The sequence below is a fragment of the Aspergillus alliaceus genome, assembly GCF_009176365.1.
Source record: "Aspergillus alliaceus strain CBS 536.65 unplaced genomic scaffold BDW43scaffold_5, whole genome shotgun sequence".
Classification (NCBI taxonomy): domain Eukaryota; kingdom Fungi; phylum Ascomycota; class Eurotiomycetes; order Eurotiales; family Aspergillaceae; genus Aspergillus; species Aspergillus alliaceus.
This window is the reverse complement of record NW_022474688.1, coordinates 293624-307368: the sequence shown is the minus strand read 5'-3', so window position 1 is coordinate 307368 and position 13745 is coordinate 293624. Positions and strand designations below refer to the sequence as shown.

The following is a 13745-nucleotide window of genomic DNA, read 5'->3' as shown; positions in this document are numbered from 1 at the left end:
AAATCCATTCACCGGGACTTCACATGGCTGCCCGTGGTGGAGTGTTCCACGAGAGTCGAGAGCATTACGCGAAAATTCCTCATGCTCAAATTGCCAAGAAAAATAGATTATCGAACCTGTGGACCAAGCGTGCCATACGCGAGGAAAAGCACCGGATTGGATCAGATAAGATCAATCAGATAAGATGATGGGTGGGGTCTTGGTCCGCTATTGGCCTGGTGTTACGTCAATTCCGCGACGAACAACTTGCGATTAGTCCAGAGGAGGGTCTCGGACGGTCCTTTCCATATTTCCCCTCTTATTATCCTGTCGGCATATTCCGTGGCTTCAGAGAGACCCCATTCCAGCACAGGGAGTCGGACCCGAAGGGCCTCAGGACTCCGAAAAGGTCGTACGACCTTTTTCTGTTGTTCTTTTCCTTGTTCCTTTCTCGTATGTATGTACATTATAGACATGACTGTACTATCACGTAAAAGGGAGACGCTTGGGGCGATACCTCATCTCTCTACCAAGCATGAAATGTATAAGTAGACGCTAAAATTCCCTGTCTCTCACGGTCTTTGCACACCACCCGATTTTACCCTCGTTTAATTGCTCTTCATCGGCCGCTCTTTTCCTGCGCCTCTCGTTATTCGCTGACTTAACCATGCATCTTCCTGCTCTTGTCACCCTCGCCTGCATGGCAGCCAGTGCCAGTGCGTTCCAATACCCGGAGTTTGTCCCCTTGCACCGTCGCCAGGACCCCGGTACACCCGAGTATGACTGCCACGCAAACTGCGGTGAGTTCCAACTTTTCCTTTATTTATTTTTAAGTTTCTTTTTCTTTTTCTTTTCTTTTCTTTTCTTTTTTTCCGCTTACCTATCCAATATTAATCAATAAAACTAGGCGGAGTAATTACAGCCGCTCGCAAAGACGGTTACTGCGACTCTGATACTTTCAAGACCGAGTTATCCGACTGCCTCAACTGCGCCGTCAAGTACGATATCTGGAAATATTACGGCTCGTCCGTTTCCAAGGCAGCTACTGGATGTGGTCTAGACGCCACCCCAATCGAAGCGTCCTCCACCACAGCAGCTGCTAGTGTCAGCGCTACTGAGTCCGCAAACTTAGTCACTGTTACCCCCTCTTCTTCTGCCACGGACGACACTCCAACTACTGTTGTAACCTCTAGTTCATCCGGTGCCGTGCCCAGCTCGAGTGGCGCGGTTAGTTCGACACCCGCGTCATCTACGGTGGTTTCTTCTGCAACGCCCTCGCAGAACTCGGTAAGTTTTTGGTTCACCTAATTTAGTGCGATAGCTGGGACCTTGCTAAGTTCTTTGTTGCAGACTGGCGGGGCTTCTCCGACTGTTAGCCTGTTCCCGGGAGCTGCTTCTACTAATTCCCGCGGTGGAATGCTCCTTGCTGTGCTAGCTGGATCTCTCGCTGTGGCCTTTTTGTGACAAGGGCATCTTGACTATTTAATTGGACGTTGTCAGGTGGAGAGCTTAAGTGATGCAATGGACGCTGTACACTACTGTAGACATCCTTAGACAGCTGAAGTTTTCAAGGGGAAGTGTGCGGCGATAATAATCTTTAATTCTCAATTTTAGTTGACAGGAATCTCCAATCCCTCTAGACATTATCAAGACCTCCGAGGGAATTAATCTCTGTAGGCTAGATAAATTGGGCCGACCTCTTACAAGTATGCCGCCCTTTCCGACAAGACGCTCCACCCTGCTTTCACGGTGCAGCTGGGACCATCCAGCGATATTCGGACCTATGTGTCCTATAAATTGATACCTCATATAGTACAGGGGTTCATGTGCAATGGTCAAAACTGTGCATGAGGGATGCTACCTAAGGAAGCCCTGGCCTAAAACTGGTATTTTATCTTCCTGCCGTTCAAAGCCCGAGAAGGGCCCACTGTGACAATGGAACCCTTGTTTTCCTTATTGTTCTCGGCTTTGAGTTCCGGCTCATTATCAGTGGAGAATGGTATAGGCCCACAGTGGGACTTTTGTAATCTGATCCGAGTCTGTGATCCTACGCTAACATTGGATTCGTTATACTCAGAGCATGCAAAGAGTTTGCAGTCTCTGGTCCCCGAATATTTTTATCACTTGTCTACCTTCGGTCAGGAAAAGTTTGGCACTTCCTGATGTGGTAACACCTGTTTTTGCTAGCCTTGAATATGATATGCACGCTTCCTTTTTGACCGGAAAACCGATAGAAGGAATATACAAGGGTTAGGATAGATAAAGGGAATGTTCTGATCAGGAATTACCCGCGTCTTTGGGTTATCGCGGGAATATGAAGGGTATGCTGCGCTGAAGTATTCCATAATCTAGCAAGCCGTCTTATATTGACTAGATGTTACCCTATGAAGAAAATAAAGCTTGTCACTCATTGGCACATAATTCACTACACCGATGCCATATTCATAGACAGCTAACCTCTGTATAGCCTGCTCCCTTTTCCTTCTTCTTTCCATCATACACCCTTGTTTCTCTTCTATCATAATCGTTTAGTCTGTATCCAGTGCTCAACTACGATACTAAACTTATATAATGCTAGAACTATGTCCTATTCACGTACACACTTGGAAAGAGTCGGGACACTGCGGCAGACCAGTGCCATGAGTGACCACTCCCAGGAACGGGGCGTCATCGCCCTTTAGCCCTCCAGGGAATGCTCGAGGACGAAACTCTAACAAAATGTGGAAAGGGAATCCCGAAGGGATCAGCGAAGAGAATGGCTGAAACCGGCGCAATTAACGGCCCCTGGGGTTATCAGCTATTTGGTGGGAATGGTGTCGAATAGGGCCAACGTGCCTTACCACCCATACCGTGCTGCATATTCTAACCAAAATGTCATGTCGTATTCCCAATGAGGATCATGGAGCTTATACTTCTCTGCGCTTTTGGCGCAGCGCAATATTCGATATCTGCGGTCTCGCACATATAGCTCTGAACCATCAAGTTTATCTATAAAGAGATATCATAACTAACTGTACTCAATTGCGCAGAATAGACCCTACGGAAACTCTAAAAGCGATAACCGCGCTTCCTTGGGAATGAGCGCCTAATCAAACAAAGAGATTATGTGGGCTGGGGATTCCGGCTGGCGGTCCAGATTGGACCGGCCAGGGGGATGGACCGGCCGGTAAGCGGATTTAGGTGTTAGTGATGAGGATAGCTCTAGATAGCAGGAAGAAGATAATCATGATTCTCATGGAAATAGGCTCCATATAGTGCCTCAAGAGATTATAAGGACTAATTCTACCGTTCCTTAACTTTGATACACCTTTATTTGGGGCAAGCGATTTTCTTGTTGGTGTCCGATTGTTGACCCACCCACCCACCCTGCAAAGGGTGCAATTGGAAGTCCAGACGGGGAAACAGACGGGGGTAAGTGGCAGAAGGAGAAACAGGGCACAACTTGCGTCGAAGGAGTTGAAGTTCTTGGATACATTGAACGGTGTATATTCGAGCTGCCGGACCCCAAAGTTTGCTTCACCCGTCAAGTCCAAGAATAGGCTACCTTTCTGGAAGAGCCTCGTTGTCTTTTTCAGGGTCAAAGCTCGGCTCCTGGTCTACCAAGGGGGGTGGAAAATAATACTCCGACGCTCTACATATATTCAGGTCACGCAGGAGAGTCGCAACGGCCAAGGTTAAATGGTTTCCAAGGACTGATATTCACACCCTGCTTTTTAATGCATATTACTAACAATATATGGGAGGTAGTCAGATATAAGAAAATCCTCGTTAGCCTGTGCGTTGACGAGAATATAGTCAAAGCTGGAATCGAACCCGTACATGGTGATGTGTACTATAGCCTTTACTGCTGTCCGGCAGGATCAATCGCGGTGCAGCAACGTCTGGCTAGGAGCAGAAGAGTTCCGGCAGGTCTCACCTCTCGTTCATATAAGTTCTTGTCGATACCCGAAGGTTTAAATGGCGACCCTGAGACGGTTGTTAGGATATGCCTGCAATTTTCGTAAAGCGCATAAAAGCTAGACCTCTACCATAATAGTAAACGTACCGAAAATGGGATGTCTAAGCATCGCCATCTGGAAGTTGAAGCGTTATCCCGCTGAGACCCCTGCAAGAATGATCTGGGAATCGACAGCCTTCTGTACACTATTCTTTATGATGATTTGCCGGTAACTTTGAAGTCATTACTTTCCTTCACCACTTGGCCTGTATACTTAAAGTATACTGAAGATGGCCAGTACCTTGAAAACCCTGGTCCTCAAGCTCTCCCTATACTGTGACTGAAAACTTCGCAACGACTCGCTAATATCCTTCTGCCATCCATCACCAAAGCACACACACACACACACACATCGACCTGGCCAATTACATTTACTGGCGCTTTAGTTGGTTCGATAGTGGCCTCCTCTCCACGATTCCCCCAATTGAACGAATAGTCGGCCGTCCAGCAACCGACGTCCCATCTCATAGCATCCCAGCTCATATAACCCAACTAGCAGTCGGTCCTCAATCAGTTGTAGTCGGTTCTCAGGCTGCCTCACCAATGCCTCCTGTTCTCATCGGGCCGCCCATTGAGATCTCACGTACACTCAGCCCTGTAAGGAATATTATAACTAATAGTGATTTAAGTCTGGAAGTATCCTATTGGACCCAGTTTTGTGTCTAATTAGTCCTGCGCCTTAGTAGTCAGTAGGACAGCATCCAATACTCTCACAGTAACGTAACGAGTCCATATCCACCATATCCCATATCCCAACTTCAACACACACGCAAACTCAAGCAATAGCCCACCGAAAACAACGGCTCCAACCCAACCCTACTTTCTCGATATCCCCGGCCCCTACACTCCCCTCATCCACAATCCCCACCAACCCCCTCAAAACCACCAACCACTCCGCAAAACACCTGCGTCCCCGAATAGCTCCCCTCTCACCCAAAAGTCCCCAATGCAATCGGCTCACTAAACATACACGGCACTACAATCCCCAACCAAAGCAAATTAAGCCCAGTACTAACACCCCTCCCCCCCGGGGGCCCAAACCACCTGCGCCATCAGCGGCGCAATCGTAGCCCAAAAGTTGCCCGCCCCGAGGCCCTCTGCGAGCGCGAAGAAGATCAGCATGCCGTAGCTCTTGGCATTGGTCCAGACGTCGAAGGAGAGGATGCCAGCCACCATTGTCGTGGAGGCGGCTGTGTTGATGCGGCCCCGACGGTCACTGAAGTAGTTGATGGAGGGTCGGCCGAAGGCTTGACCGAGGTTGAAGAGGGCGGTTATGGTTGAGGATTGGGAGGGTGCACAGCATGTTGATGACGAAGCCTATTATGCCTGGGGTTCGGGATGCCCATTGGAGACCCAGGGTGCGGATCACGGCGCCGATTGAGAGGGAGTATATGAGGTCGTATGCGGAATTGAAGCCCCAGGAATGGGCGTTAATTGTGGTAAGGTTTCTGTGGGTTGGTTGGCTGGGTCGTTGGCTATCCTTCTCCAACTTGATAATAAGGAGATAATGCCCGCCATATTGGGGTGCACCAGCCCGTGGATCTAGCAAAGAATGGACAACTTTATAGAGACCAGCAATATACACAGATGCTAAAATATGAACCGGCGTTCATAATTAGCGAATGACGAAATCCTGTGCCTGCTAATTTACCGCCGCAGCTTGTTCGACAAACAGTTCCCTTGTTTCATAGCGGCTGCGCCTAAACCTAGCCTACCGTCGCCAGTGAAAAATAACCGGCGACCATTGCAAGCGTTTTGAGCTGCTTCCGCGAATCGCCATGACGCCCCATGATCGACTAGAGACCCAAGAGCTAGGTCAAGCAAAGAGTTCTGCTCAGACGTAGTGTGGTTCCTGACTGCATTCTTACCCTTTATTAAGGATATTTCCATTCTTGAGTCTAGTATCATTTGAGAGGCCCCCTGTGGTAGCGCTTTTTGCAGCAAGCCATGCGGCAATATCGGATAGATGAGCTTTCTTATCTCTCACTAGTAAACCATACCAGTCCTTCCCGGCTGTGAGAGTCCACGCCAGAAGGGCTCTATCAGCACAACCATGGAACAGAAAAACTAATTTGTGTTTAGACCCGGGGCTTTGAAATGAAGGGTCTTGGGCAAGGGTAAAAACAGAGCTTTCCATGGTTGGGAGAACATCTATTACTTGCGCACAGATAAAGCTTTGCACACTTGGATGGTGACCATCATTTAGTATCTGCACCACCATTGGCGTTCCACCGTCTGCAATGTGACATTGCGCATCGTCACCACTGAGCAGCGATTTCGTGAACAACGAATCCCACATAGGGACCCAAGTCTCATGCGTAGGACAAAATTGGGGGCCGTACTGTACGCTCGAGAGTATGGCGAGGTTTCTCTCCGTCTCGATAATTCTCGTCGCCGCTATTCGGTATGCAGCTCTGTCAGACAGACTGTAATCCGGTTGAATAAATGGGCGGTCATCAGAATGAGAGTTGGTAGACAGCCGTAGCAGCCCATAAACTCGGTCACGACGATCAGAAACCTCGTATTGCTGTGTCATAGCGAGAAGGCGTGAAAAGCTTAATTTAACCGGCGTGAAAAAGGTCTTTGCGATGGGCGAGATCCGGTACATGAAATAAGTGTTGAACAAAACCTGGTATCGATCAACGTTCAAAAAGATCGGACATGCGCAACCGTATGCTCGCAGCCGCAAAACCAACCCATTGCCAATCAATCTCCGAGTCACCCCAGACCAACGTAGCAGAAAGTGGATAGTGTGATTTCCTGGATGATCCATACCCCCCAGAACCAACTCAACTCGAAGAGAGCTTGTAAGATTCCCACTGAGGAGAGTCCGCGGCTGGCAGAGTAGCCGGGACGGACGTTTCGCTCTGACTGCGAACCGAAGGGAATGTCGCGTTTGGGAGCTAGCAGAAATAACTTGCCACGTCACAGAGTAGATAAAATGCAGTGTGTGAGGTCCAATTTCTATCTTCACCCAGCCAGACAAGCACTCGGGTAGCTGTCCTGAATATCCGATTCATCAGTTGAACTTGGACTCCCTTCTCCTTGTGGCTTTCTTGGTCAATGCACAGCATATCGACCCATATGTATTTTGAGCTACTCTCATGACGGATTGTCTCGAGAGCGTAAAAGAGATTCGGGGCAACCTTGGAAGTCTGACTGCTTATTGTGATAATTCTTTTCCTTGACGAACCCCAAGCGTATGAGAGCGCCTCATAGACCGGATAATCGCCCAGTCTTCGGACATGAAGCCGCGTTGAGATGGGGAACACCTTTATCCCAGGAAGTAGCTCGAGAAGCCGGAATGAGTCCTCGGACTCTTGAGTATTACATATGCATGAGGGTGGGGCAGTCGGAGTAGGAGATGCTAGTTGTTGGGAGACAGTAACTATAGACGGAAAGACAGCTTATGATATCAGCGATACATTATGAGTCTGAGAGAACCTACGTAGGCGAAGAGGGAAAGCCAGCATGGGAGACAATTAAATATAGATACTCACCACTGCTTGAGCTTGAAATGTCCAAGTTTGCAGGACTGGCCGTGATATTGTTCAACATGGTAAAATCCATTGCTCGAAGATAGTGTCGAGGTTTTAACAAATGAAGTAGATGAGACTTGTTTTGAGATATTGGAAAAGACCATAGGAGAAGGGTGATGAGTAGTAATTATGGATAGAAGCAACAAGCTTATCCCGGGCCCAGCGGAAGGAGAATAGAGATAAACAACAGTACCCCTCGTATGAGGTAGTATATCTGAGGCTGTTTTGTTTCGTATTATTAATTGAACTATGCCTGGCCTTACTGGGTCAGCCTTACATCAAGAGGTCATCAATAGTACCCGACTTTGTGGTCACCATCAACAATATCAGATATTGTTTGTTATTCGGTCAGAGGTGAGTGATGGATACGGACTGACTGTAGAGATTTGAGACATGCAAAATCCTGGTCCACCCCTAATTTGCCTATTAGCAACCCCTATAGCTCAGTAGTGGAAAGCTAGAACAAGGATTTTTAGAGAATCAAATAAATCACGATTCTGTGACCTTTCAACTAAATGTCCATATAGAGAGAGCCCAGACTCAGAGCCCTTGACCGAAATATACCGCTAGACCACAAAAAGTGCCTGGATACTGGGTGACTTGCCCTAAATTATAACTTTATTTTATGTATAATGTTTTAATGACAAATCCTGGCTTTGTGTATTGTGCCAACCACAAGGCCCTATACATATTTCATGTACAAAGTAGGGCACCTACGACCTGAAGAGATCGAGACAGTGGACAATCCCAATCGCGTCTGATCGACCAACCAGAAGCCCCTATAGCTCAGTGGTAGAGCGCTGCACTGTAAGTGTGACCAATGAGAATTAAAGGATTTCTGAGGACGTTTGTGACTAATCTTCCTAGCGTAGTGTAATGCAGAGGCCCATCGTTCGAACCGGTGTGGGGGCACAGCGCCCATATGTCTTTTTTTGTTTTTCTCCCTACATCACATCATTCCGCCCTTTCGAATTCTATATGATGGATGATGTGCTATGTTCCAGAGGGGAGATTGGGTGAAGCTCTATCTGGCTGGGAAAGGCTACATGGCTTACCTGCCTTAAGTTAGTAGTTTAGTAATCACAATCAGTAGAATATGTCAAATGACTGAATTTATACAGTTTTGGATATGATAAATAGTTAGATAGATCATTAATCATCATCACCATATCACGATATGGGCTTCAAGTTACGACAGCGAGAGAACCGTCCCTCTGCATGTTAATGCCATACTACCAAACTCAACACCTTGAAATCAAGCATAACATCAAACCAGGACGCTAGAGCCATCGTTCTTCCTGCATGCGCAGGTGGAAGCGCTTGCTGCGATCTGTGAAGGCGTTCTAGCATAGCTGGGAGGAACATCGAGAACAGGATTGCGAGTGAAGAAGTGACGAGGACGAAGAAGCAATGTCATCGGCTCTGCCGGCATGATAGGATAGTCCTCAGGAGATGGGAAGTGTGTGAGTCCAAAGGTGTGCCAGAGCACAACATCCGTGTTGTCAATGGAGCTGTTAGGGCCAGCTTCCTCAATCCAGGCAGGCAAGCCTTGAGATGGTTCTCCAGAGGTCTGGGGAACGTGACGGCCAGCAGGGTGGACTTGGTCGTCGGAGTCTTTAAATGGGTTAGTATCCATCTGTGACAAAGCAAAGGGTGGGAGGGAATCTTACACTTGGTAACATGGACAGCGTGTCTGGCGAATCCAGCTCGCTTCCACACTAATGAGCCCTCCTTAGGGAGCAGAGGGGGAACCTCACGGCTAACTAGCTTGTAGCACACGGGCTTCTTGCTGTGGGGGTTGAGCTTATTGGTATTGGCAATTTCCCATGTTCTTCCAGTGGAGCCGTCGTAATCGGACATCGCCTCAATGGGAGTTGTGAACTTGGTCTTCTTGGCGTAGAAGGCGTTACCGTACTTGTTCTCAGCGCTTCCAACTTCACCTGGACCTTGGACGGCATCAACCTGGAAGACTGTGTTGTTAGGACCGTCAATGTTGGCATCAACACGCAAACAGAACAAGTGCTGGTGGTTGTGAGCATTAACACCAGGGTAGACCTCAGTTCCCCAGCCCTTGGCGTCCTCTCCAGGATTCATGGCATAGGTGTTGAGAATACCAGTCAACTTAATATCAAGCTGCACTGTACCATCTTGGTGGAAGATCCAGTATACGCAGTACTCGTAGTTTGCAGCTGTGAATATGTGAGAAATAATCAACTTTCGGCCACGAGTAACGATAATTGACTCATCCCGGAAATCAGTGTGCTTGAAGAGAATGCCTGCATCCTCCTCGTGAATGCAAATGGCATTCTTCACGATAGTGCTAGCGCCAGCGCGGTTGACGAATGCGGCATCCATGTAGTGAATCGCTCCCTTGCAGTCACATCCAAGAGACAGACTGTTCGTCATGTATCCACCACCGTATTCGCCGAGGTCAAAAGCGTGCTTACGCTGATGCGGATGCTCGGGATTTCCATATGGCACCACCATCTCCGCGAGCGACAGGCGATAGAAAACGGGACGGACATTCCCCTTGTCGCTGAAGGTGATATTATTAAGTACAATGCCTTCACGGTAGTTGAAGCCAACGTGGATGTTCCAGTTTTGCCACTCAATATGCCGTCCGTTAACGGCAAAAGATACGCCTTCGGGCTGGGTGATGTGAATGGGCTTCAAATCCGTCCTGAATCCGCCTTCCTTTTCGATCGCCGCCGGGTGGTAGTTGTTGGGGGCCGCTTTGCTAAGGGGTCTCCGCACCGGGGGGATATCGATGTGAATAATCTTCTTTGTCTCGGCGTTGTAAATTGGACAGAAATCTAGAGGATATGTGTATTGGGAGTCATCGATATGGGGTCGGTAGTACATGAGAGCTTGCTGGAGACGCACACCGGTGCCGAAGCGCTCATCGTAGCCAATTGTCCACGCTAAACATGTGTTAGTCGGTTCCAGAATCGCTTTCCCTCTTCTCTCGACCTAGGGGACTTACGGTCACAGTACACCTTGTCCATATCTTCCTTGGGAATTCCAATGATCGCACACTGCTCGATAACCTTCGGGTCCTTGCGAACAATATGCTCAACTTCCTGCAGATCCTCCATGGTAATCAACGGCTGGACGCCCGGGGTGTGCTTCCATTCGATGATTTTCTTCTGGTTCAGGTCCACAATCCCATCATAGACCTTTCCACCAGGAGCAATTGCCACAACATCAGCAGCTCTTGTCGGACGAGGAACCTTATGAGGATCCGCCAACCAAGCCATCATCTCCGCCTTGCGAGGCTCGTACAGAGTGACGGCATTGAAGTTAACCTTGCCATGTGCCTCGCGGACAAGTGCAACGGCAGTGTCGATTTCAACAGTCGAGAGGGGATCGAAAGGGTGAGGAGGAGGAGATGAAGCATTGACCTGCGAGGCCAACTGCTGCAGGCGGTCGAGGACCATGATTCAGATAGATCGTGGAATAATTGCACTCCTCTTGAAGTATAGGGTGGTTGCGGATGTAGATGATGGGATACGCACCGGGGGGATATGTAGTTTGCGAAAGTCCCCGGGAATGAATGTCGGTGTAACACACAAGTAGAAGAATGCAAAAAAAAAAAAAAATTTATTTATACAGATCCATCATGCAGAAGGGACCCTTGCTTATAAGCTTAGAGTATAAATCGATGATGCAGAAGCGATAAGCGATAAGACACGGATCTCTTGACCTGATCGGGTATAGTCTCCTATCTCCAAAGCGGCAATCGAAAGTATGCGTTGGACACGCATCGAGACTCGAGTTGAGAAGCGGGGAAAGTATCGGATGTATTTACTACTATCGTGGTAGGGTCCGACTGGGTAACACAATCCGAGCAAAGGGGGAGACTCATTTAGGGGTCTCGTATCCGTTGATCGGACACCTATTCTCCCCCCCCCCCAAACCCCGGCGGATATGTCAAGATGTGATGTAAGAGAAACAACTTACTTTGGAACCAATCTGTTTTTATCTACGGCTAAGACACAATGGATAGGGAAAAGGCACGGAATGCCTGCGAAATGAGATTCATATTCCAGCCATATATCAAACACCGTACACCCTTCGCAAATAACCATCTCCAAGACAATGTGAATCATCTCAGGCGACGAACCCATCGAACGAACCGTGAATGGAAGACCTAAGCAAACAGAAAATGCAGTTCAAAAAAAAAAAAAAGAGAAAAAGAAAAATAAGGAGGCACCGCCGTGGTGCCGCATGCTATGTACATCCGTCATATCGTATCCATCCCGCAACCCCCTGCCATGAGAAAGACATAAAAGCAGTCGCTGTGAACGTGGTAAAGGGAAAATAAGACAAATAGCGTACTTGGAGAACAACCCGAGGATGAGAAGCTCGTCAAAAATTTCCAGTAGAGTACACAAGCACGCGAGAGTCTATAGAAAGGGACTAAACAAAGGGAAAGAAAGAGAAACAACAATGCAAAGCATATCATGACTCCCCCCACCCAATCTAAAACCAAGGAACAAATGAGATACTGGCTAAACTAGCTTCAAGCTTTCCCAACTTGAAATTGTCCCAACACTCCGCCTACAGCCCCGGGTGTCAGTGTGCCGGCCCCCTGGTGCTGAGGTGTGCCGGCATTGGGGGTGCTCGGGGTGCCAGTCGTAGAGTAGATGGTGGCCCCGTTGAGATTGGGCGTCTGATGGGACATTTGGTACAACAAAGCGGGCATTTGACCATTCAGTCCCCAGATTTGTCCAGAATATTTAGACTCGTCGATCGAGCCGCCGAAGACCAATTGTCGCATCTTCCAGTAGATTTCACCAGTGACAAGCGAGTCAGACCCCGCCTGGTGAGCGATGCCTACCCGTTTGACGCCGAGCTCGTCGGCAATGTCTTGGAGTCCAGACTTTTGACCAAGGTTGGCGAGGATCTGGGCGGCGGCCGGTGTGAGAGGAATATCATTGACGGCTTGGTTGCGCCCGGCATGCTTCATCAAATATTTGATGTCATATAGCGATGGGAAGAAAATATTGAGGAGTTTGTGGAATTCTTCTTCGTTCTCCGGGAGAGTCTTGCAGAGCATGATCTTCATCAAGTAGCCGAAATCGTAGCCGGAGTGGAAAGAAACCCAGTGAACGTCATCCAGCAAGACAAGCCCCGAGCTGATCAAAAGCGCACCGAACTCGAATGGATCAATGCCGTTCTTCTCGTGCATGGTGAAATCAATTCCGGCTTTAGCAAGCATTGCTGTCGACTCTTGAGCGTACATGTCGTCCTCCAACGAGAACCGGAAGTTAAATTGCCAAGTGCAGGGTGCAGGCACCAGACCGTTTCCGAGAGGTTGTCCATTCGCATCCGTTGCATTGGGTGGGGGTACTTCTCCTTCGGCGGAGAACAGGGTTATTCCCAGCTGAATCATCTTTAAGAGGTCAACGTTGCACCGGAGAGTCTGATAATGGTAGTCTGCCTTGTTCGTAAACGCTCCGATGGGGCGTGCAACGATACCGGGGAACTCGGTATCCTGAACTGTCATTAGCTTTTACACCACAGAGGGAAGCAGAAAAATAGCCGCTCCGAGAATCATCTGGCGATTGAAATCCCCGGAACCACTTGGTCGCAATCTCGCAATCTCACCATGCTGATATACGGATACTTCTCCACCAACTGCCGTAGCACGGCCATTTCCTGAGCCAAGTTGTGCTTCCAAACATCCCGTATCCTTGTCTTCACCGCACCCGCTTTGGCCTCGAGTGCTAAGCGACCATCATGAGCTTGATGGAGCTGCTGTTGCTGCATTTGGGCCCCTCTTGCGAAGCCCATCTGAGCCGCGTGGCTGGCAAGGCCGGTACCGCCGCCATCAGCGGCAGCCCCGAACCCAGCGACAGACATGCCGTTTGTAAGTCCGGTTCCGGAGAGCGTAAAAGGATTGATATTGGTATTCGGGTTGCCGGCGGCGAAACCAGGATGACCGCCAAGGGAGGGAGGCGGAAGAGCTGTGTTAGCCGACTGGGCATGAGCCGGATGGTGTTGAGGTTGCTGTTGTTGGAGGTGGGCTTGTTGTAAGTGGGTGTAGGGGGCGCTTAGGCCAGTAGGCCCGTATCTGCCGACAGGAGGTGGCATGTTGTAAACTGTAACGTGGACAGCTTGTCATGCATCTGAAATGTGATGGGGGTGGAGGGGATGGTGAATGAGTGGTCGGGCCTTTTTCGCGCTGGACAAAGCGCTCGCAAGTCTAAGAAGGCGGAACAGCTTCT

At 48.9% G+C, this 13745-nt stretch overlaps 3 protein-coding genes and 1 non-coding gene across 4 annotated transcripts; 2 read left to right on the top strand and 2 right to left on the bottom strand.

Annotated features, from left to right (window-relative positions):
- The first annotated feature begins 551 nt into the window (after positions 1 to 551).
- Positions 552 to 1580, top strand: BDW43DRAFT_179529 (uncharacterized protein). Its single transcript, XM_032038851.1, has 3 exons — positions 552 to 779; positions 887 to 1266; positions 1330 to 1580. The coding sequence occupies exons 1-3, from the start codon at positions 647 to 649 to the stop codon at positions 1441 to 1443; spliced, it is 627 nt and encodes a 208-aa protein (XP_031904389.1). The 5' UTR covers positions 552 to 646; the 3' UTR covers positions 1444 to 1580.
- A 6710-nt stretch (positions 1581 to 8290) lies between these two features.
- BDW43DRAFT_t44 lies at positions 8291 to 8427 on the top strand. Its single transcript has one exon. It is a non-coding gene; the product is annotated as a tRNA-Tyr (tRNA).
- Positions 8428 to 8686: 259 nt separating this feature from the next.
- On the bottom strand, positions 8687 to 11114 carry BDW43DRAFT_179514 (peroxisomal copper amine oxidase). Its single transcript, XM_032038850.1, has 3 exons — positions 10499 to 11114; positions 9186 to 10436; positions 8687 to 9129 (listed from the first exon to the last, which is right to left on the bottom strand). The coding sequence occupies exons 1-3, from the start codon at positions 10950 to 10952 to the stop codon at positions 8783 to 8785; spliced, it is 2052 nt and encodes a 683-aa protein (XP_031904388.1). The 5' UTR covers positions 10953 to 11114; the 3' UTR covers positions 8687 to 8782.
- A 574-nt stretch (positions 11115 to 11688) lies between these two features.
- Positions 11689 to 13684, bottom strand: BDW43DRAFT_263627 (CCR4-NOT core DEDD family RNase subunit POP2). The gene is made up of 2 exons (XM_032040573.1): positions 13126 to 13684; positions 11689 to 13012 (listed from the first exon to the last, which is right to left on the bottom strand). Exons 1-2 carry the CDS (start codon positions 13609 to 13611, stop codon positions 12038 to 12040), a joined length of 1461 nt encoding a protein of 486 aa, XP_031904387.1. The 5' UTR covers positions 13612 to 13684; the 3' UTR covers positions 11689 to 12037.
- Between the last annotated feature and the right edge of the window lie 61 nt (positions 13685 to 13745).

Excerpts from the sequence above, each read along its gene's own strand:
- BDW43DRAFT_179529 (XM_032038851.1), top strand. The coding sequence starts at position 647 with ATGCATCTTCCTGCTCTTGTCACCCTCGCCTGCATGGCAGCCAGTGCC. Across the intron at positions 780-886 it reads TGACTGCCACGCAAACTGCG|GCGGAGTAATTACAGCCGCT; the intron begins GTGAGTTCCAAC and ends CAATAAAACTAG. Across the intron at positions 1,267-1,329 it reads CAACGCCCTCGCAGAACTCG|ACTGGCGGGGCTTCTCCGAC; the intron begins GTAAGTTTTTGG and ends TCTTTGTTGCAG.
- BDW43DRAFT_179514 (XM_032038850.1), bottom strand. The coding sequence starts at position 10,952 with ATGGTCCTCGACCGCCTGCAGCAGTTGGCCTCGCAGGTCAATGCTTCA. Across the intron at positions 10,437-10,498 it reads GGACAAGGTGTACTGTGACC|CGTGGACAATTGGCTACGAT; the intron begins GTAAGTCCCCTA and ends ACACATGTTTAG. Across the intron at positions 9,130-9,185 it reads CGCTGTCCATGTTACCAAGT|ACTCCGACGACCAAGTCCAC; the intron begins GTAAGATTCCCT and ends ACCCATTTAAAG.
- BDW43DRAFT_263627 (XM_032040573.1), bottom strand. The coding sequence starts at position 13,611 with ATGCCACCTCCTGTCGGCAGATACGGGCCTACTGGCCTAAGCGCCCCC. Across the intron at positions 13,013-13,125 it reads AGTATCCGTATATCAGCATG|GATACCGAGTTCCCCGGTAT; the intron begins GTGAGATTGCGA and ends ATGACAGTTCAG.